This window comes from Anser brachyrhynchus, assembly GCF_964034855.1.
Source record: "Anser brachyrhynchus genome assembly, chromosome: 4".
Taxonomy (NCBI): Eukaryota; Metazoa; Chordata; class Aves; order Anseriformes; family Anatidae; genus Anser; species Anser brachyrhynchus.
The window spans coordinates 32,056,532-32,079,943 of NC_137698.1; the positions used below are offsets into that span (position 1 = coordinate 32,056,532).

Here is a 23,412-nt window from a genome sequence, read left to right on the forward strand (position 1 = left end):
TACAAAAAGCCACACTCACTCTGTTGCAGGGCAAGGCAGATGCATCCCACAAGCTGCCGTTCACGGAAGTGCCCAGACAATAAAAAGGATGTGAAAGAGACCCTAACGGTCAGAAACCATCATGTCTGTTCCTCCTCTCTGAGCAATTTCCAGCTTAGGTCCTTATTTCCTGATTGCTTCTACATTTTGTTGCACCAATTTATGTGGCGATAGAATTAACTGTTTGCATGGCAGCCAGAAGAAAGCTGCTTTTTGGTATCTTTTCACAGGCAAGGAGTTTTCCAGCATGTGTTTTTTCTTTAGGAGCAGGAGATGTTCCAAGCTGACCCTGCTACTGATGACTTATGGATGTTTTCAAGTACAGGGAGCAAGTAAAACAATTTTGATAAAAGTGACCAAAAGTTCAAATCTGTGTTGTTGAGATGAATGGAAGGGAAAGGGAATTTTTACAGAAACAGAAGGGGGAAAGAAGTTAAGACTCCATAGCATCACTCCAGCCAGTTTATGCAAATCCTCATCGTTAAAGATTATGAAGTATTTTTAAGATGTAAGAACTGTAGAATACAACAGAAACAATAGACTTAGGGGCTTTTAGCACATTCCAAGTACAAGAAACAGCCTGGATACAAAGAATATTAGTTTTTACTTTTGTTTGTTTGTTTGTTTTAAGTATTTTCAATCCTGTCTCCAATTCAGAGACAACTTCAGTACCAATTGTCTTACTAGAACTTTTTCTGTACTTTCACTAGAGGTCAAAACTTCACTTTGAGTACAGTGTTCAAAATGAAAATGAGGCACAGAACTGTAAAATGGACTACTCTGCACTGGGAGTGATGCTGTGGATGAATATTTTCAGCAGAAGCTGGAAAGTCCTACCAGAAAAGTGAGCACTTCACAAAAGAAGCCATTCTTGAAGTGCTAACGAGCTATTTCAGTCAACTAATTGCATTAACAGAACAGATAAAACTCATCATGGTAATGCCTTAATATCACATTGTCTTGCAGCAATGTGGTTGCTAAAAGAATTCTCCAGGTTCATAAGGGCAATAAACTGGCCAGTATGCAAGCAGAAATTACACAAAAAATCTGTAAAAAAATATACATCAAATGAAATGTTTAGTAACTTGTGCTAGCATATTAACTTTGGCTTACAAGTCTTCTCTTTAAGCAATTGCTTTGTAACATGTTTTCGTTTCATCTATGGCATTTTATTTTATTTTATTTTATTGAGCTGGAAGCTAAGCTTCCTGTAAAGGTAGTTAAAGGAATAATTTATGCTGCTGCTCAGGAAAAGTTTAACTCATTTACCTTGAATTGACATTACTACATAACAGTACTATTACAGAATCCTCACCAAAAAAAAAAAAAAAAAAAAAGTTAAAGATCAATGACCTTTTACTCATTTCATATTTAGATACTGGAATATGTTATGCTCATTTAAAATGCTAGGTTATGTCACATCCTTTCACACGAGACAGCTGCTACAATGCAAAGTATCAGCATATCCATCAGAGATAAAACATCTGTTTTGTGTTTTCCTAAACTAAAATGTAATGAACTACAAGATGTATGGTTTTCAAATAACATGAATACTGCCAGTATTCAATGCCTTGAACACCAACCACAAACATTTAACTGACACCCAAAGTCCAAAGGAAGGTTAGAAGTCAGGAATGGAAATGTTTGTGATTTTCTTGGGGGTTGCAGGGGCAGGCAGGGGTAAGAAGGGAATTCACAACTTAGTAAAAGTAAAGCCAAAGAAGCAATTCAGTTGACCCCAAGGGATTTGTTGATTTCAGCTGAAAAGCACTTTTAAGGCCTGGATTCAGAGAGTGGTTGCTGGGAGAGACTCTCTTGGGCACAGGAGTTGGACAAGAGGCCCAGGAGTGAACGATCATGGGAATCAAGCCCCCTCTGAGGTGGCTAGTGTCCAAAATGGGTCTAGCCAGCCAGTCTAGTCTTCTGTCTTCTGTTTCAACCAGTACCTCAGAGGAAGCAGAACAACTTTTAACTAAAAGGATGGAGAGTGTTCTTCAACAGGTATGCAGCACGGCTTAGGGACCATTTCCCTAGGAAATATGGTTCAGGCGAAAGTTGAAGTAAAACCTCTTACAGAGGTAGAGATCTGATGATTAAACCAGCACTTTTGTCCAGATAGCCTCTCTTTTCAGCCTTGTAAATTGAGAAATGGAAAATAATATATGTAATTCTGTACCGTGACAGATTATTATGCATTGAAGGAAGAAAATGCTTTTGAATATAAATATTTCCCTGTTTAACAAAACTGGTTTTTCTCTTCCTCCATTGAACAAACGAAGAGGCAATTATTTTCATGGTCTTGCTTAGGAGGAGAGTTCAGTATCTCAGGAATGCAAGTTTTTCCAACAGGTGTTGACTTTAGATTTTACAGTCTGTATGCCATAGGACAATCATTTTGTAACTGTTCAGTATTGTCATGAACATAATTAATTCTGACTGTTAGCTTTTGAGTAGCTTTCTCCTCATCGTAACTCCCAATGCAATAGATTTTATCTTTCTGTCAGGAAGAACATCTCAGAAGCGTTTCTGGAAAATGCCCCATCAGTAAGTTCATTTTGTACTACAAATCCCCGTGTTCCCTGTCCCAGGTTTTTAAGGAAAAGGGAACACTAAGAGGGAGTGAGGGCATTATGGTATCTTCTGATTGTGAAAAGGTGAATAAACAAAAAGGATCAAGCAGCAGGCATGAAAGGTGTTTAGCCAAGCTGTTGGCAGTAGACAGAGCAGCTCCCTGAGCAATGTAGGGAGCAGAATGAAGCAGAGCCAACAGCACCCTGACCATGGCACAGCTAAAGAAATCAAACTATTCCATACTACCTCTTCTGTTTGCAAGTCTCACCTCAATCAACCAGACAGGAATCCTAAATTGTGAGAAAAGATTACCAGAAAATAAGGAAAAAGATGGACTCACTGTTACTCCTCTGGAGGGTAAGATGAAACAGCATTTTCATTCTAGGTTAGGAGTTATTTGTGTTATCCTATTTATTTACCCTGTTGGAGTTCTCTTTTCTTCTAATAATAAAGATAATACTAGCCATTTGATTCACATTTGCATTTGAGGAAAAACAGGCCTTTAAACACCAGCGCATTTCTAGGCAAGAGCCCAAGGCAATGTCTACAGTGATCTCCTTAAATCAGAAATCAGCTCTTACTGCTGATAATCACAGCCTTGGTTACATCAAGCCCAGAGGAGCCTTACAGATTCTGTTTTAAGAACATACCACAGTGAGAAGCTATCCTTCTTGAGAAGGAACACAACAACATTCTGGAGTGCGTTACATTCTTCTTTTTTAAACACCTCTGAGGCTTTCTTTTTTTAATGTGCTCTACTGCCAAAAATAGCACTACAGCTCGCCCTTATACATTGGCGTATCATAACCATTGTACCACAAGCTATTGAAAAACAATCAGGAGTTCACTTCTAACCAGCGCTTTTACCACCTCTGATATTTGGAGAACTTCCATGTTTGTCATGTCAGATGCTTAGACCACACGCAAAATTGTACAGTACACAAACGGGTGCAGAAAGGTGCCTGTTTAGTCAGTGATTAATTCCTCACCTTTTAGGCAGGAGTGCTGCCTGCCTGCTAGTTATGCCTCTAGATTTACTGACTTTTGCCAGTATTAAATCAGGCCCCTGTACATAGCATGTTCTTAGTCTTCACAAAGGACTTCGCTATCCCTTGGGCAATAATGCACAACCTATTTTCAGAGGAAAACTTCCTTTTGAGAAGAGTTATTTGACTAAAAGTCTTATCTGGGCCTTCTCCTGAGCACTCCTAGGAAGGGACACCCCTCTGCAATTGTGGGGAAGGGTAAAGCTGACCAAACACCTAACGCCCCTCTTTCTCCCTCTGTACGCTCATGGAGATGGAGAACCTCCATCCATCTCAGATTTGCTTTCCTCAGTATTATCCCCAGTCTAGCATAAAAACAATAAGAACTGGCAAGGTGACCAGGACCTTGGTCTTCTTCCCTAACAAGTATCTGCAAAATCCTGCTGCCTCCAACCAAAAGCAAGACTACTACAAAAGCAAGCCTTCACTACAGCGGTACCCGCTGTAAGCCCCTTGGCCCCCTAGCGGCTTCTCTAGACCCTTTTGCCAGCATGGTGACAACATGAGGGTTTGACTAAAGCCTGGAGCTGCACAGTCCTGCTGCCAGAGAGATCTTTGCCCTTCCCCGTCTGGCAGCAGAATCTCTGCTCATGATTGCAAATCAGGCATCTGGGTGTCTACACATGGATGGGATGGAAATGCCCGCCAGCATCAGGCCACCTCCCAAGGGCCTCACTCACCACCTGCTCACCAAGCCTCCAGGGTCCTTGTCCTCCTTCAAAAAGGGAAGTGACACGGTGTGGCATCTGTGCACGTCATCGACTCCCACGGAGGTCAACAGCTCGAAGATAAGCACTTGGTAGGTTGGCATGATCCAGCACCTCCTTTCTCCTTTTTCCAAGAGAGGCTTTATGGAGGAAAGCTAAATGGGACTGCAGGCCCTGCTCTCGGCAGAGGTGACGGCCTCAGACCATGGCCACCAGCCAAGAAGGACGCAGAAAGAAACCCCCTCGCAGTGTGAAATGTTTGTGTGTTCACAACACGACCTAGTGAGCACAAAGTGACTCAGGGCCTAACACACAGCCCCACTCAGTGAGCTCCTCGTTTCCAGGGAAAGCTTTATCTCCCAATCACGTATAAGCAGATGATAAACATTAAAACACAATAGGATCAAACTATCCAGTTCACAGCATCTTCTCTTACAGACTTCAATTTAAAAAAACACCAGACAAACACATTTCTTTTTCAGACAGCTCCCTTTCCACCCTGGGCCTGCTGCTGTTCCAGGACCACTTGTTTGAGGCTGTTAACTCCTCTTGTGCTGGGCAGAGCGAGGCCTACTGTTACTATTTCCCAATGTTTACAGCCTGTTATACTTTAATCAGTTTTGAGTTGCTGCCCAACAAAAATGACACTTCTAGGTAAATGTTAGGGAACAAAAAAGGAGCAGCTGGTTCACAGATCTGTGAACAGAGGCCTATACCCGGCTGTTACCCTTGTTGGAGTCACAGGCCAGGTGTGGGATCCTAAGGTCAGCTATGCCTACATATTTTTGTAGACTGAGACAAATGTAGTTAGAATTTTGTTAGTCTTAATTGTGGTGCCATACCTGATGAATGGGATCTTGCAACTCACCCACTTTTTTTTTTCCTTCAGTGAGCTCTTCAACACTGACATGTCAGCGCTACTACTACAGTCTATGGTAAAAACTGGAGAACTGCACATCATTCCTTCCACTCTTGTCAAATCACTAAAGACATTATACATGCAGTGATACCAGGTGAGTTGAGCAAATGTCTTACCAAAATGTCCCTGACAGTGTTAGTGAGACAAGCATGAATTCCTGTTCAGCAGCCCATCTCATTGCCCACCATTTATGTTTCTATTTAGAAAAAGTACAATTTCCTTTTGTAAAGTGTGTTCCTCCAACTTCTTGTCATCCTTTACAAAGGATGACAAGAGGTTTTCAGATGGAGAGTACTTTACTCGGGTGGTACTACAGTGGGACATACAGGTGCACTTCTTCTGTTGTTTTTTGTCCAGGGCACCATCTTGTTATGTCTAAAAATATATTAGGGAAGGAGAAGTAAGTCCTTGCTCTCACACCGGAGGACACAAATGCCCCTACAGTGTGTCTCTGCCACTGTGTCTGGGGGTCTAGACCTGAGGGCTACGAGCAGCATCACGTGCGGAGCGGCAGCTGTGGCTTTGTCCTCCCAGCTACAAAGAGCCCTTAAAACTGGACAGTGCAGTCTAGCACGGCATGCTTTTTGTTTCCTTCGAGAGGGTCACAGTGTTCTGTATAGATTGCCTAGTATTATTGTAGCAACAGGGGGAGAAAATATTAGTGCTCTGCAGCATTCAATTAACCATGACGTCACCTGACAGAGAACAGGCTCTGCCATTAGGCAGGAAGGAACAAAAACCTGGGGACCAGCAGCCGTGCCAGTGAGGAGCTACCAGTCAGGCTGACTGGCTGACTGCGGCCTGGTCTCCCGATGGGGCAGCAGCTCGTCATTTTGCAGCTTCTTTCTGAACAATTTGTTAAAGAGTTTTTAGCCTGGTGAGGCCAGAAAGGAAGAAAGTGCAATGAGAAAAGGAATCAGTGGCTTTTTAAAGTGTTGGGTTCAGTCTGGATATTTTTCACAGGCTACAGTACTCTGTGAGAGAGCAATGTTTTGCAGTGCTGGTAGTGCCAGCAAAAATGTCATCCAAAGATAAGGAAGTGTCATAGTTAAAATGGGACATACCTGGGAATGCAAGAGACAGAGGAGACTGCCTCCAGCTGTAGTGCTGTGTTTTCCAACTGAAAATACAAGTCAACATTTACCCACAGATACCACACTGGGAAAATGACTCATGCCCAGCAATTCGAGTAAGCAAGAAACTTGTCCTTGGACAAGTTTTACATAAATAAATGCAGCCTTTTTCTTGGCATTTCCATGATAAAACATCAATTAATTAAAGCTTAAGAAAATACTATGATCTCCAGATTCGCAATGTATGTACACTGAACCTTAAGTTTGGTTGGGATATCTGTGGTATGAGCCATAGGTGACAAAAAAAAATGTTTCTTCGTAATCCAAGAGCCTTCTTTTGGAATTCTAGTTGGAGTTCAGTTGTTCCCCTCCTGTCCCTAGTGGTATCCTTTCCTGTCAATAATTGTGCTCCCAAGATTACTCATACATTTTACATTAACCAGAAAAGAGGGCCTGCAGGGGCAGTCCCAGACCCCACTTAAATGCCTTTGTTGGGTTACTGTAGTACTGCAGTACTTGTTTTACAGGTCTCATGAGTATTGTCTTTCTCCCTTACACAGGCCAAGCAGCAAGGAAAGATGCAAGATAGCCTCTGCAGAAGTTAAAGCTATATAGATGCAAGATAGCCTCTGCAGAAGTTAAAGCTATATCTACCTATCTATCTATCTATCTGTCTGTCCGTCTATCTATCTGTTGATATATAACCTGAGGGATAGGATGATACGGCAAAGGAAGGCTCTGTGAAATGGCATGTATCCTCCCTTTTGGGGCAAGTCTTTTACCTTATCTTTACATAAATGCCCACAATTTCTGCTATATGTGACAGAAGGCAAGGCTTTGGTTTCTTGTACAGGCTGTTAAATCTCTGAATGATTCACTATACCCTCTGAAGAAAAAAGAGTACTTACCCTTGGACCTCTTTATACAAGCTTTTTGTTGAGAATGAGATTGCTTCTGAACTCTTTCCCTATGAAAACTGCCATTCATTAAGTTGATTTGCACAAAATATCTGAAAATAACACGACATAACCTTTCTTTTCTTTCTAGGAAGCTTACACCCAGTGTTCAGGACTTGTTAGAAATGTGTGTTTTTACACATTTAGTACATCACATATCAGTGAGATTTATGAAGCTAGTTTCACAATTCATTTTTCATTATGCATGTTTTGACGTAAGGGCTGAAGCCCGTAATGCTGAACTTGGTTTTATTTTTCATCTGGAAACTATGGCTGTGTAGTTTGTGTGGGTTTTGTTGTTGTTGTTTGTTTGTTTATTTTTAAACAAAGCCTCGAGGACTATTAATTGTTTTCCAGTTTGGGATTACGATTAACAGCTGTGAGGAACTATGTATATTTTCAGTCTTTTGTCTGCACTCAGCTAAATTCTGTCATTTCAATCACAAGTCCCTTGCTTGAGCTCCAGACAGAATACCATATTTATCAAAGTGTAAAATCAGTTTTGGAAGGCTAGAATGATCCTGAGAATCTGCAATATAAAAAATGTACAGGTTTCATGCCAGTGGTGTCCTGCACGTAAACAGATAAAAATAAATGTGTGCTAGCATTGGCTAACTGCTGTGAATTCATATACGCTCATGACACAAAATCACTTCCCCAAAGAATATAACTGTACTGTAGCCTAAAACTCGCAGTAGGTCCTTTATCTAGATTGAAATCTCCCTAATAATTTCTGGGGAAAAAAAATAACAAAGGTCATGTCAATCTGACTGGTATCTGGTAACCACTGCAGAGTTTACATCCGGAACAAACCTCTGTAACAGAGAGCTTGTTCTCTTTTTATCCCAGAATAATAATCAAAAAATTGTTCTTATATTCCTAGTCATCTTTATCTCCAAACCAGTCACATTGGCAGAAGGACCCATTGACCATTATGATGATAATGAACATTACCCTTTTCCTGCTAATAATAAACAATGAGTGATTTGGTGGAGACAGCATGTATTGTTGCTGTTTTTCCACAATTGTCACCCAAAGCTGGCCAGAGCTCTGAAGAACAATAGAGAAAAAAATAGTGCCTTGTATGTGTGGTTATAGATTGTGGAATGGAACGACTTCTGCTTGTTTGTTTGTTCATTTGTTTTTACAGTTAGATCAGCACTGCTCTGTTTACTGGCTTATTCCTTGTTCGCCTCTCATCGTCAGGTAGGTGCATGAAATGACAACAGTTTCAGCCTCTCCCACAGAAAAGAGAGGATCATGTCAGCAAGCAATGAAGAGGAACATTTATTGAAAAATAGTAACACGGTTCCTCTGTGTGACCATGGCACTCCGGTAAATAAGGACTGAAAGTCTAGGAACATCCCTTTGCTTGGAGCCAACACAGTGGCAAAATTATCTTACTGTAGTCCATAAGCCTTTTCCCTTTCCCTTTCCTATTCCTTTTCCTTTCCTTTTTTTTCATGATGGCTCTGAAAATGCCCTGAATAACCATTTTACAGTTTGTGACAACGTATGTCTACTGTTGACCTGTCACCATGGTGAATTAAAAACACATCAGGATACAGATACCTCAGACCATGCTCTGGCTCCACGGAGATGGGTGTTATTGATAAGGCTATCAAGGTTTCAGAGTACAAAAATGTCAAATGCAGTGTACAGCTTGGCTGCAGCACACTCAAATGTTTACTAGCTTTAGATTTTACAGGAGTTTTGTTAATAGAAAATGCTCTGGGGTCTTCAGCTCCAGCCAGCCCCTATCCATATCAAATGCTACCTTATTGTTTCCTATTTCCTTCGTATGTAGATGATTGTCTTTTAAACATGAACTTGTCAGATGTACTCCAACCTACATTAAACACTGTAAACAAGTCATGAAAAAAAACTCACACACCCTAATTGTTTTTTTGTACTTTTGTCTTCAGGTCTCCTTCCTGAGGGATTTTGTGTGTGTGTGTGTGTGCGCGTGTGTACACGTATATAAAAAAGAGCTAAATGAACATATTGGGTGCTAGTAAACCATTGCTGCCAATGATGCCTTTGTGAGGTAATAAAAATGTGAGGTTCCTCTAAAAATAAACCCACAAAAAATAGCAGCCCAATAGCAGCAGATAGGGAAGGGTGAATTAAAACTCCTTTGGGCAATAGTTTTTATTACTGTACCCAACTCTAAGACATATTGCTGTCTAGTGACTTAGTGAACAAAAACTGCCTAGATCCTGCAAAATTTAAGTGTGCACTCAGCTGAAGGTAGCGAATGGTCCCAACAGAAATCACAGTAATAATGAAAAGGCCACCACTTTCATGAATAATGCATCCTTTTTTTATATCATTTAATTCTGGTGCAAGGCAGAGACTTTGTATCTCTGGGATCATTATAGCGAAGCTGCTGTTGCATACGTGAAGGAAAAGAACTGTGTATGAGCTGCGTAATAGCTTTTGATACCAATCAGTCAGAAAAATGAGAGCTGCCATCCTAACGTTGTCTTCTGCTCTATCTGCTGACTTGTTCACTCTTGCCATCAATAGCCTGATTATGGCATCTGTAGATGTGTTTGCCAAGAAGGCAAAATTTGAAAGACCCACACTCAAGAAGCTGGAGTTCTGCTTATGTAGCTTATTATTACTTGGTCTGTCTAACTTTTCAGAAACATACCTAAGAGTTAAAAACAGCAGTATGCCACCCCTCCTGTCAATTAAAGGTTCAAGCTAATTTTCAAACTATGCTTATTTATAAAGTCTTTTTAGTTCCTTGTACACAGTGGTATGATTTATTTTTGTAAGTAAAAAATACAAGAATAAATGTTGTGATAAGAACATATATTCAAACGAGTACCTTAATCATTGCTTATTATTCTGTTTTCCCCCTAAGCTAACAAACACAAAGTTATGTTTCCAGAATTTGTTCCCACTGAAAATTTACAGATTCTATTTTATGGCATGTAAATATAAATAAAAATCAACTGCATAAGGCTCATGAGCTGTAACATCTCAATCCAAACACAGCCTGAGAGAAGTGTAATGGTGATTAAAAAGTAATATATGATAATAAGACATTCCTCTTAATATGCTAGAATTGTTAATATTTTTGCTAAAAAGTACAGAGATATATTTGCCTAGCCCTGTAAATAATAATAATAAAAATCTAGTTTTGATGGAACTCTGCATGGGGAAGGTCAATGAAAAGATCAGCAAATATAGGCCATGTTATCAAATGGCTTCATTCATTGTGAGCCTTTATAATATAGCTTCCAAGGATTGAGAGTATGTGCTTAATAAGATTGCTTCAAAATTTACTAAAGCCAGTGAGAGTCCTTTCGCTGTTTTCAAGCCCCATAATAGATAAAAGTGCATACATTATCCAAGAAACACTAGCAACAGTCAGACTTCTCAAGTCAACTGCAGCACCAACTTTAAGACATATTAGCAGAGTCCTCTGCACAGCCAGCCTTAGTTAGTAAAACCACAGAAAACCAAATTCTTTTGCATATATGAATTCAAAGAAAAGCATTTGATCCAGAAGATTAGAAACAGCTAAGCATTCTGTAATTTGTAGTTTCATTGCTGCTTTCACTTTTCTTCTTGTTTCAACTTTTTTTTTTTAACAAAACAATACTAAGATAAAGCAGATGTATTTGTAAATGAAACAGATTTTGAAACAGACTTTTTAAATTATTTTACCTCACGTTTCAATTAGAGAGCCTCTATTGAAAAAGCAAATCACTATATTTAAATCAAAGAGGCAAGAGAGCACACACTAAGGAACTAAATACCCAAAGTTATCTGAGAGAAATGTTTAAGCAATTTTATTTTTAGCTGTTGAGTGCAGCATTTACCTGAAGACTTTGCAAAGGAAATACCATGTAGGTATTTCTGTGATCTCTTCTACTATTTTTGGAGCACTAATCTACACATTTTTAACACCACTTTAACCTGAGGATGTTATCCACAAACCTGAACATGGGAGACTCTTAAACATATGTACACATTGGAACAATGACTTGAGAAATTACTTAAACATGAACTTGGAATTACAGAATGGAGAACATGCTTGTTCTGTATCAACTGCAACACTAAAAAGCAATTTTCATTAAAAAGAAAACCCCAAGATTTCTAAAATCAGTGGAAAAAATAATTTATTGCAATTTATTTTGCACATTAACATGAAACATTTATACATATATATTCTGTGCTCATAAAGTATAGTAGATAGACAATTTTTATACACAAAGTAATTGCACTATCCTATTTTATAATGCAAATATTCAGAAATGTCAAACAGATAAGAATGGATATTATTCACGCAAAAATGCACCATACATTGAAGTTACGGAAGGTCTAACACATCTGAAACCTTGTCCAATTTTACCAAATGTATCAGCTGGTAAAATAAAAGATACTATGTCCCCTTACAAGCTATATATCTTTTAATTATGCCATGATGCCAAGAATACCATCAGGTTCTCCCAAGGAGTAATATAAATTTTTTTCTAAAAATTAGAGACCAAAACAAAAGGCAACCATGACAATCATGTCCTAGCAGTATGCCTGTCAATTCTGGGAGCTCTATCAGAAAAGAATTAGAGCACTATCAGTGGCCTAAAATTGTCCAGCAAACTATTATTAACATGACAACTTAATTTAGTTAATATAAAACAATGCAAAATACATTGCAAGAGAACAGCGTTTCAGTAAAAGTACATCAGCACATGCTTCAAATGGCAGCGTCAGACAAACAACTGCCTCCTTTCAACATAGACAATGTTTACTTAGTGTCTACAAAGCCAAAATGCAGGATGACATCAAAAGAGGTACCTTTTTCTAACCAAGTTTTAACAGTGCATCAAGTGTTATTCACAAAATGAACAGGAAGCATGGTAATAGCAGAAGTAAATCTGATAAACAAGTTTTATAGAATAGTTTTCATAATGGTGCTTTATGTAGTAGTTTTACAAATAGTTCTTTAGGTTCTTCGTTCTGCCAAACAATTGAAATGCTTCCCATCTTTCCAGAAATGTCACTGATTTTTGCAACCACTGTACTGCAAAGATGGAGATGAAGATGGTATGAAGCATCAGACTGAAGTGGTTATTTGTGGCGTGCATATTATGAAATTTTTATTCGGTGATAGGAAGGGCCACATAACTGACATGCAAAGACGCATATTAAAAAGAAAAAAGAAAGCTTGAAATACATGCCCATAGCAGAGATATAACAATACCAAACACTAAGGAAAAAGTAGCAAGCAAGCCTGGAGGAAAATGATGAATATGATTTCAGGACTAGGGCAAAAGACAATGTTACTGCACATGGCAATGGGAGATACAAAGTGAAGTAACATCCATAAACTCATCCTTACTGCCTGGCCCTCTATTTGGAGACAGTATTGCACCCTGTTCAGCATCCTTTTCCTCTTCCCTCAGCTCAGAAAGCATCTTGCTTTGTTTCCTTGAGTGCATGCAAGTAGAATTTGAAAAGTAAGGGATTTTCTTTGAAGCAACAACATAGTGGATCAATGCAGTGACAAAATATGTTTGACAACTTGCAACCAGTATTAGTAAATAATAAAAATAATAGAACAGAGCATAGTTAACAAAAGCATTTCTTTCGTACATGTTTGTTGTATGTAAGAACGTAGTAGTTCCTACATTCCCTGATGAACTACTAGCTCTGAGATACTTTAACTTGTTCCAATTAGTAATGTGGGGACGTGGGAGAAAAACATATTTGGAAGAGGGGAATGATGGAAATTGCAGTCAGACATCTGAGGTTCTCTGCAAGCTTTATGTTTTATAAGTCAATTTCTCATGAGAGAAGCTGCAGTTGAACCTCTGTTCATGCAAGCAAGCAGACAAGTAAGTAGTCAGAGTTGCTTTGGTTCTATGTACATTTCTGATACAATTCTAAATTTTGCTGGAATGGTATTATGGAAGAGATAACTTAACTGGGAATAATGTAAAGGAGCAGCATTCCGAACAGACAGTGATTCTTGTAAAACAGATCTTTCCCAGAAATAAATGCTGCTCATTCACTATAGAGATGCCAACTTGGTAATCAAGTCTGAAGTATGATGAGTTGCTCCAACCCTATCATGTTCTACAGGCTCAGTGAAGATATGGCATATTTTAGACCTTGGTTTCATACCTCTATGCCAGCTGTAACCATTTTGTCCTCTTCCCCCACCATATATCAATTACTAGGCTTCCGGGTAAAATATGCTAACAGATTTGTGAATGCTGAGCTAATCAATCCCTTAGGTATATAATGAAGAGGGGAACACATCACTAATATGACTCAAACCTAGATTTAAAGATATTGGAGGTAGAAAACTTCACAGTAAAAGAATTATCAGCAGAAATATCTTCAGGATGACTTAAAAATATTTTCAGGTTTACTTCTTTAAATCAGTTCCTGCAATATTCTGGAGTGACCATTCAAGAAATATATATAACATGTAGATTCCAAATATATGTTAACATGCAGTATTAATCGTTATGAATGGCCCCCGCTGAAATTAATCACACTACACATGATAATAAACATAAGCATGTGTATATGTTTGAAACATCAGATGGAGTATCAGAAAAGAAAACCAGAACTGTACCTTTGCAAAGGAATTACTCTAAGGTAATACCACATAAAAAGTTGGTTATCTGATTTCTGCTTTTGGATTACAACTATTATATACAGACTATAAAGTGCCAGAAATAACAACAGTTTGGAAATCTTAAAGTAGGAAATCTTAGAGCATCTTTTTGTGTGTGGACAGATGAAATGGTGCAGGGAGTGAAAAAGAATGAAAAGACCATTAGAGAATGATCTTCTTTCAAAGTCACCTCTGACAAAATGATTATCAGTTTCATTCACCACATGAATTATCTTTCTACTTTCCTATTCTCTGAAACTTACTACAACATAAAAGAGATACCTGTGATGGGGGAAGTCCTTCTGTGTGTGATAATTATATGTATAACTGAAACTAACAAAAATCAAGAGAGACTTTTCAAGTGTGCTTAAGCTGTGACTCTTAAGTGCTCCTGACAGCAGTTTTCTGTCAGGTTTATTTCTGCCCCTATATCCCCCTCTACAAAGCTGAATTATTAGATAATGGTAACAGCAGGTACCTCGCAGGGCTGCTGTCAGATATTATACAAGATCTCTAAAAGGAAATGGCAATATTGAAAATTATAAACTTCCTGAACCTAAACTTAAAGTCATGTGAGATTGAAACATAGAAAACACAACCTTGACTCAGTACTCATCTGAAGTTTTACATTTCAAATTACAATATTCCCCGATACAAATGATAGGACATATTTTTTTTTAATGCAGAAAAAAGTCTAAGGTGTTTAATTAAAATATATTGCATATACAAGTATGGATTTGAAAAATGGTAGCCATGTGAAATTACAGTTAACCTTGATATAGAACAAAATCATAAAAGTACTATCAAAAGTGGTGCCCAGAATATTATTACAAGTAATATTTACTAAAATACAGAATTCAGTGGAGTTAAAGTACAGGCTTTCCCCTGAATTTTAATACTGAGGGGTTAATATTGGGAGTTATCATTAAAAAGTCAATATACATATACTTGGGTTCCAGTGGTATTAAAGTTAGAGCCGATTTCCTAAAGATCCCAAATGGTTTAGCAGCCTAAATTTCATTTTCAGAAGCACATGAGAATTCAAAAGTACAATTAATTCTCTGTGACTTTTCAGTTCAGTAAAGGTAACTGATGACTTGCATTATTTTAGTCTGGTATTTTTAAGATTAAATACATTAGCTTAGAACCCTTTCTTTTTGTATTACTTCAGGACAAATTTCAAGCTATGTGTATTACTTTTACCCACTTTTCCCCGTTTGCAATGGGTGGAATGTATGCACCTGCTCAGCTATGGCAAATCAACTGGCCCACAGTAACCTGATTATGTGTCTAAGTTTGTAGCCCACTTATGAGTCTAAATCTCATTGTCCTTTAATAAGATTTTGGTTACTATGTGCCCAAACTTCTGAACTAGACATATAAGCTCAAAGACCACTTAGTGCTTGAAGAGCTTTACACTATGTCATTTTGACAGCAGGATTTAGTTTCATATGTCATTCAGAAGACATATTTTTCACCCTGTATATTTTTAAAGTAAGACCTCTATTACACAACAGTCTCTGTCCAAGCAAGCAGATCCATCTGAGATTAACAGAACACCACACACATCAGGTGCAAATTTGCCTGCAAGTAGTTGCTGTACTGTTGCCTAAATATTTGAAGGCACATTTATTCACTCACTGTAAGAAATAAAATGGTAAATTTTGAAGTGCTGATAACCAGACATGTCAGCTAAACAGAAACGGACATTATATTGCAAAATCTAGTACAGTGGAGAAATCCGTAAGAGAGAGAGAGATAAATATTTAAACGCTTGGCATTCCCTCAAGGACTTTTTAAAATATGAAAGTATTCTTTCAGGGATTGCACAAACTCCGAAGGCAAATAATCACGGCCTTTAATCTGCTGTCAAGATAATAAATGCATTAATGAAAGTGTGTACAAAACTGTTCATTTCTTCCAGGGAACATTTATTTTGCAAATGCAAATGGATCTCAGTGGTTTAGATTAAATTTGTCATATTTATACCTTGTTTAAAAAAAAATACACTTTGGTTAGTCATACCTCTGTCTCTGTACTCTTTCTGGACAAAAACCAAACCTGCATTGGTTCTTTTTTACCCTTCATAGAAACTGGACCCCTATATTCCAGGTGGAACTGAGGATCTGAATTTTCTGGTGACATAAGACACCTGAAATTGAAAGAGAAAATATGTAAATCTATGTACTATGCACACATGCCATGCACTATATAAAATATTACACATACAGATACGTGAGCAACTTAACAAAACAGTTGAGTCTATCTTCAGATCATTATTATATTTGCATACAAATAATGTTGTATCATAATACACTCTGCAGTGGTTTCATATGAACTCATGCACTTAAATAATGCAAGATGATAAGGAGGAATAATTTTAAACTAAGAAAGGATGGATTTAGATTAGATATTAAGAAGAAGTCCTCTACTATGAGGGTGGTGAGGCACTAGAACAGGTTGCCCAGAGAAGCTGTGGATTCCCCATCCCAGGAGGAGTTTAACGACAGATTGGATGGGGGCTCTGAGCAACTTGGCCTGGTGGGACATGTCCCTGCCCATGGCAGGGGGTTGGAATTAGGTAGGTGATCTTTAAGATCCCTTCCAACCCAACCCATTCTATGATTCTGTGATTCTAATGTTTTGATAGGTTCCCATCACTATCAATTCTGAAGACAGTTTGATGTTACATGGAAAAAGTGCTTTACAATGTCAACAACAGTAAAAATGGTTACTCACTTACCTGTATGTATACTCAGAGACATTGATCTTTCCTTTTTCTCCAGTAGTTTCTGTTCTGCTTGTTAGATTGACTGTATTTCCAAAGAGGCAGTAACGTGGCATCCTTTGGCCTATGACACCTGTGACTACCTCACCAGTATGGATTCCTATTGTTATCTTTAGAGAGAAAAAATAATGGTTGAATATTTAAAATCAGTGTGGCTAATCTGCTGCTTCCAACTAAATACAGGTATTATGCCATTTCTATTTACTAGCTTTTTTTTTTCCCCAGTGGACAATTCCAGCTTCTTCAAAGTTTTGTATTTTGTGTCATTTTGTCTCTTATTTATTATTTTATTATTGTATTGTTATGTCTCTGCCTTCCACAAGAAAGAACAAACATCATATTTTTCCAACATGCACCATGCCATATTGCTATTACATACTGTGAAATAAAAATAAGTGGAGAGAGTGGCATACTCTGCAGGTGTGTGTTTAATGAGCTCTCAAAGATGCAGAAATGGATGGTTTAGGCCAAGAAAAAGACTGTTTCTCAGAGGAAATATCATGGTATTTTGCACTTAAAAGCTCAAGGACAGGGGTTTGAAGAAACTCATTCTTATAGCACATTATGGTTACTGTAAAGCCCCCAAATCAAACCTTCTCACTTCCTTGCCCACTGAAAAAGTGAAAAACACAAACCTAAGCTAAGTGTTAGAGCATCAGGCTTCATATAAATAGAAATATCTATCAAACTCATTATTTATTTTGCCCTCAGAGCTTTTTGATGAGGACAGGTCATTAACTGGTCAATGCACCCTCATCAATCCTATATTAATGCACCAACACCTTTAAAAGTCCCATAATGACTGAACTTCCACTAATATACATTATTGTTAGAATCATAGCTGTAACTGCCTATGGAACCATACTTTTCTATTTATAATGCAATTATTTTCCCATGCTGACAAGAGAATCTCAAGCACAACTGAAAATGTCAACAAGGGATACTATTGTTCTGTTCATTGAGATGAAGAAGGCTCAACTAATTGTATTTGATGCACAATGCAAATTTGTTGATTAGATTAAAAAGATCAGAAAACAAACACACATGACGTGGACCTAATTTAGTTCTTTAAATGGCTAAGTGTAATTTTAAGGTCTGAGGAACTATACATACTACATCTACATGTGACTCTTCATATTATTTGTTGAAATCTGTCTCAGAATAAAGTTTACACAGACTTTAGCATTATGATATTAGACTTTATTAGACACAGACTTTAGCATTATGATATTTCAAAGCATTATCATCGTATCAAAGAACAGGCTCTTCATTCAAGCCCACACATTTACTAACCTGTACAGGCTCACCATCTACTTGAACTTGGCCTGCTATTTCCATCATATCCAATGCCAGGTGACAGATAGATCGTGCATGATGAATGCAAGGCTCTGGTAGACCACTCACTGTCATATACTTGTCCCCAACTGTTTCCACCTATTGTGCAATAGGGAAGACATGCATCGTTCAATTACTTGAGTTCAAAATACTTACTGTGGACTTTAGAGTACTAGAATGGATGTAGTACTTCCTTCAAGGCGGCTTGTCCTTTCAAATATTTTCCCTTCGAATTCACTCAAATCATCCTAATTCTAATGACCTCTTCTTGTTATTGATAAGCATTTATTGTATTGATAAACATTTAGTGTATTAACAAATTAAAATAACACCGATTATGTGAACTTCAGCCTCTCTTTTCGGGTCTTCTAGAATTTGTGTAGAAACTGAGTGCCATGTTTATTTTGACTCACACACTCGATTTACTTGGTATAGGACATAAAACTTATTTCTAGAAAAAACTAGCGATGGATTTTATAAATATAACACACAAGCATACACACATACATACATATATGAGACGTACATATCTACTTTTCTATCTCGTAACAGCTATATCTGCAACTATACCTCATTGCTACCAAAGGAATGAAATTCACATTGAATAACCAAGTAATAGGTTATAATTTACAACCAGGAGACCCAGGTATATGACTTAAAGCATGGGGTCAGCAGAACAACAAACTGCTTACTTAAGTGTTTATATTTGCTAAATGTGGAAGGAAAATGATATATCCACCCAATGGGTGACTGTGCAGAAACACTGCTCGAAACCATGCCCTTTATGTTCCTTCACACAATTAGAGATAAACAACATACTCTTCTTTAGCTATGTAGTATCAGGCAACACCGTTCAAATAAAACTACTTTTTTCAAAAGCCTGAAGTCCAAAGGATGGAAAAGAGAGACATTACAGTAAATTATTGAAAAGTCGCAGTTTAAATTACTTGAAAATTTTCCGCTTACCTTGTAAACAAATGGATTCCTTCGAGAATCAGTTAGAATATCAAATCTTGTGTAAAGATCATTTAAAAGATTAACAATCTTCATGGCTCCCTCTCCAGAGGCATGTTTACTACAGAAAGCATTGAATCCAACAATGCCACTAAAGAGAATGGTGACATTGTCATACCGCTTAGCTGGAACAGGACGTTTGTGTCTCAGTTCATTTGCCACTGATGGTGGTAGAACAGAGTACAGTAACCTAAATGAGTAAGGAAAGAAAGGCAAAAGCAAAAAAGAAAGAAATTTAAGAAAGGACTTTACATATTGCAGACATTATTAATTCTTCTGACATGATCCATTAGTAGTGTCTTGGATCATTTCTACTTACTGCTTAAGCATTTCTGCTATATCTACTAACCCGTCAGCGTGGTGGTACAGAAAGATAAAGTAAGTGGTCTACAGAACTCTGTCAAATAGTAACATTTTGGGCATTCATCAGATTCACCTCGCTACAGCAATGGCAGGTAAGAAAGCTTGCAAAACTGCTATTTTAGGTTAATTAGTAAAGCCAAAAGGATTGCCAGTTCACTTCTCATAACTGTCCATATAAAGGAAGGAGCCATCAAAAAACCTGTGTGAGCTACAGCCTACGTTGCAGAAGACATCTGACAATCTGAATTAAGGAAAACCCCATCAGGAATTAAAATGAAATGCTCTTTCTTGACTCCAAAATTACTGGCGCTGCATATCTTTTACATTCCTTCCCAGATTCTTTTATTTTGTGAAGAAGGTACCTATAAATAATACATTGCTGTGACTGTTTCAGATCAAAATCAGGATTTTGTTCTTACGTGTCTGTCTTTTTCTTTTCATCTTCCAGTGCACGCAGTGTGTGCTGCAGTCTGTCAGTGAGGATCTCAAGCTCTTGAGTCAGCTTATATTCCTCTCTGAACTGCTCTCCCAAAAGAACCAGATCACGGGTAGCATCATGCAATGGAATATCACTCAGATACAACCCTCTTCTAGTTAAATCATCCAAGTTCATCACACTGCAATGTGGAAAAACAGATAATAATATGGGTACAATTAAGTTTGCCAAAGGAGCATTTAAACTTCAGATGAACAGCAGAGATTGTGGAATAATAGAAAAAAAAAAGATTATGTTTCTAAAATTCTGATGAAATGTATAAATCATTCCATCTACAAATTACCTTGTGTTCACTTGTGTTAAAACATGTCTCTTGATTTTTTAATTTAAATATAGAATTCTTACTGAGGAGTTCCATGAACATATGAAATGCACAGTCTTCAGTGAACAAATAAAAGTGAGATTATGTTAAGGTAGCCTCTACTCTTCCTGTCTTCATCCACTCTCTGTTTCACTTTTACAGATTAATGAGTGAGATTAATGAGGTAATCTGGCATACTACGTCAATAAACTTTTAGATAAAGCCCTCCATTCAATTCCCAATCCCAACCACTCTTTTTATAAACATCACTGCTCTTTTAAATTAAAGCTTCTGAAAAAAAAAAAAAAAAGAATCCTCATAGGAAACTAAATCATAGTGACATCTCAGCTTTCCCAGAATAAGAAATAAAGGGCAAGACTTGCCAAAAATCACTGAATCATGAGATATTCTCACTTGTTCAAACTAAGACAGAGCATCCCAATGTTTATATTGAATTATTTAATAATCAGCTAACTTCTGATGTTTAAATGCTCCCTCCTCTTTCAGTATAAACCAAATTCAATTAAATCAATACTTGAGCCAATTCATCTCCGTAGAACTACTCTCATAAGTGCTCATAAAATTAGTAATTGTAAAATGAAAATCAATATTACAGAACTCTTATGGTTTAAAGTACCTTGGTGAACAAAGAAAGAGAATGCTGTCTGCTTCAGGCAAGTAGATCATTTGCCCTTTCAGGCGTAAGCAACTGATTTCTGTGCCAGTCAACTCATCTTCACACTCCAATTTCTCTACATCTAACAGCCCCTCCTGGTGATAAAAAAAAAAAGTCACAATTATTATATAACGGCATTGGCACGTGTGTTACTTATCACAACATATATGTAAGTGCTTTCACAAGGAAGGCTGTCAGAATGTCTAAAAAAGTTACACCCAACGTTAAAACCCAATTATCATTTGAGCACAACACACTATCCTTACTTTAATACTATGATTTTCTACTTCTAAGTTATAAAACATGGTATCTTTATCTTCATGTTTGTAACTTCTTGTTTTCTTCTGTGTGATTTCTTCACAATGGTTTGAAACAAGAATTGCCTATTCTGTGAAGTTCTAATTGTGCCTGGGAGAATCTCTTAAGAAATCTTGTTGGTTTCTCTCAGGTACAGTTTTCTATAAATAAACAGGCTCTTTAGCATAGTAGGCTCTACTCTACATGCTGCATTGCTTCACATTGCTGCCTCCTCTCCTCCCCTCCCTAGAGAAAAGGGTACAGAAATGTATAGGAATGTATGGGCTCAAGCAATAACATATTTCATATTTGTCTCCCATATTGTCAAGAAGCAAAAGTGCATGTAATTACCTTTCTACATTTACTTTGGTACAACGCCGTATGTGGGGTTGGCCCCTTGCAAAGAAAGCATCAGGCATGAAGTAAGTGTACTTCACCATTCCTACAAAGCATTTAACCTAACTACTAAACATGAATTCAGACCTGACACTTTTTCTTGTCTCAAGACTCAAAAGGGATTGAGCTTACTATTGTTCAAAGAATATTTTCTGAACGCTTCTGCTTTTTCAGCACTTCTTATCTCTCCAAAGCATACTTACTTATATAAAAGCCAGGTGAATATTCTCTAATTACCTTGGTCCTCAGTACAAAGACTGTATTGATATGTGAGAGAATCCCATGAAAACTAATATCAATATGAGGCCGGACCAAGGAGAAAACTGACAACAGACTGCAATTTCCTGGCTGCAGCTAAAACGTAAAGGGGAAAAAAAAAAAAAAGAAAGAAAAAATGAAATGTTTTACAATAAAAGTATACATGGAGTAATTATATTCAATTAGCTTAGATGACAATACTGAACAGAAGAGAATATGTACTTTATATATTTCTCCATTAGAACACAAGGTTTTCAAATTAAGGATTTTACAACAAAAGTATGTTAGAATTCAAAGTACAACTCTAGCCTGCAAGATAACCGTGTAAATTTGTGTTACGCTATTTCACATTAATTATGTGACAAACTGCCCCCATTCTACAGTAAAGTATAAAAAAACCTCTTCAGTGTTTTCCTCTTAAGTATCCTCCCTGTAACTCCTTTTTCAATGATAATCCATATTCTCTAGAGTGTCATCTGGTAGCAAGGATTCCAATGGCCATCCTCAGCAGGCTAAATAGTTATAGCTGTTCCATGAACGACCTTTAGAAAAATTTTCAAAGCTCTTCTTTCAAATCATTCCACAAAATCCAGGAAGACATCACCACAAGCCAATAGCAGGAAAAAGTAAATAATGTAAAATTACATTTAAAAAATATGGCTATGATTCATATACAACATAGTATGTCCACATAACTATAAAGGCCATTTGTTTTTTTCATTCTTTTCCTTTTGTTTCTTTCTATCATATCATTTCTTCCTATTTTTTCCTACTGCTTATTTTTAGAAGCTCTGTCCTTTCAGGCAAGAACTGAGTTATCCTATTCATATACAGAATACATAATATTAAATGGGCCTTTGAATGCTCCTCTATTTCAAATAACCAGAGGAAATCGCAGCAGCTGCATTCAGTTCAGAACACAGATTTATATCACAATCATAGTTTGGCACACCTCAGCTAATATTGATGCTTATAATGCACAAGCTAAGAAAGTATATAACTTTGTTATTAAGCTCTTCCATTTTTGTGCATCACACACCTCAAGTATATATCAAGGCATTTTTGTGAAGTAATATATACAGACTATGTACCTGCTGCTACGTTATAGAGAAGTATGTGCAAGACTATTTCCTAAACCACAGGCCAACAAGTCATGCTGTCTTAAGTCCACCCGTTAATCTAACACTTTTGTAACAAATATATCTTGGAGCAGGCTAGTGAAAAGTAAAAAATAAAAATAAAATTAAAAAAAAGAAGGTATCAAGCTAACACCTGAGCTGTGTGGGTGATCAGGTATTCTCTGTTTGAGCTTACTCTGTGGTCTGTTACTGCACACTATAGACATGATCTTTAAGGAACAGAATTGTTGCAGGTTAAGGGCTATTTTTCATATTCTTTTTTCAAACAACAGGAGCACAGTGCAGTAAGTGTTATACGCTTAAATGGAAATGCTGTTTAGACAGAGAATCCTAAACCTGTTTTATTCATCTTTTAAAATAAATAAATAAATAAACAACAGCTGTGTAACATC

At 37.4% G+C, this 23,412-nt stretch overlaps 1 protein-coding gene across 3 annotated transcripts in view; it reads right to left on the reverse strand.

Annotated features, from left to right (window-relative positions):
- Window positions 1-11,430: 11,430 nt before the first annotated feature.
- The window catches only part of GUCY1B1 (guanylate cyclase 1 soluble subunit beta 1), a 42,024-nt gene continuing 30,042 nt past the window's right edge, over window positions 11,431-23,412 (reverse strand). The window contains exons 7-15 of one of the 3 annotated variants that reach the window (XR_013950400.1): window positions 21,861-21,977; window positions 20,892-21,025; window positions 19,877-20,074; window positions 19,047-19,284; window positions 18,039-18,179; window positions 16,701-16,855; window positions 15,983-16,109; window positions 12,671-12,759; window positions 11,431-12,352 (exon numbers count right to left, since the gene is read on the reverse strand). Coding sequence is in view for 2 of the 3 variants with exons in the window: in XM_080589905.1 (XP_080446031.1) it covers window positions 12,329-12,352; window positions 15,983-16,109; window positions 16,701-16,855; window positions 18,039-18,179; window positions 19,047-19,284; window positions 19,877-20,074; window positions 20,892-21,025; window positions 21,861-21,977 (1,134 nt within the window). In the remaining variant the exon portion in view is untranslated. Of the gene's footprint in view, window positions 12,760-15,982; window positions 16,110-16,700; window positions 16,856-18,038; window positions 18,180-19,046; window positions 19,285-19,876; window positions 20,075-20,891; window positions 21,026-21,860; window positions 21,978-23,412 lie in introns of all 3 variants that reach the window. The other 2 variants (XM_080589905.1, XM_080589904.1) reach the window with 2 other exon arrangements.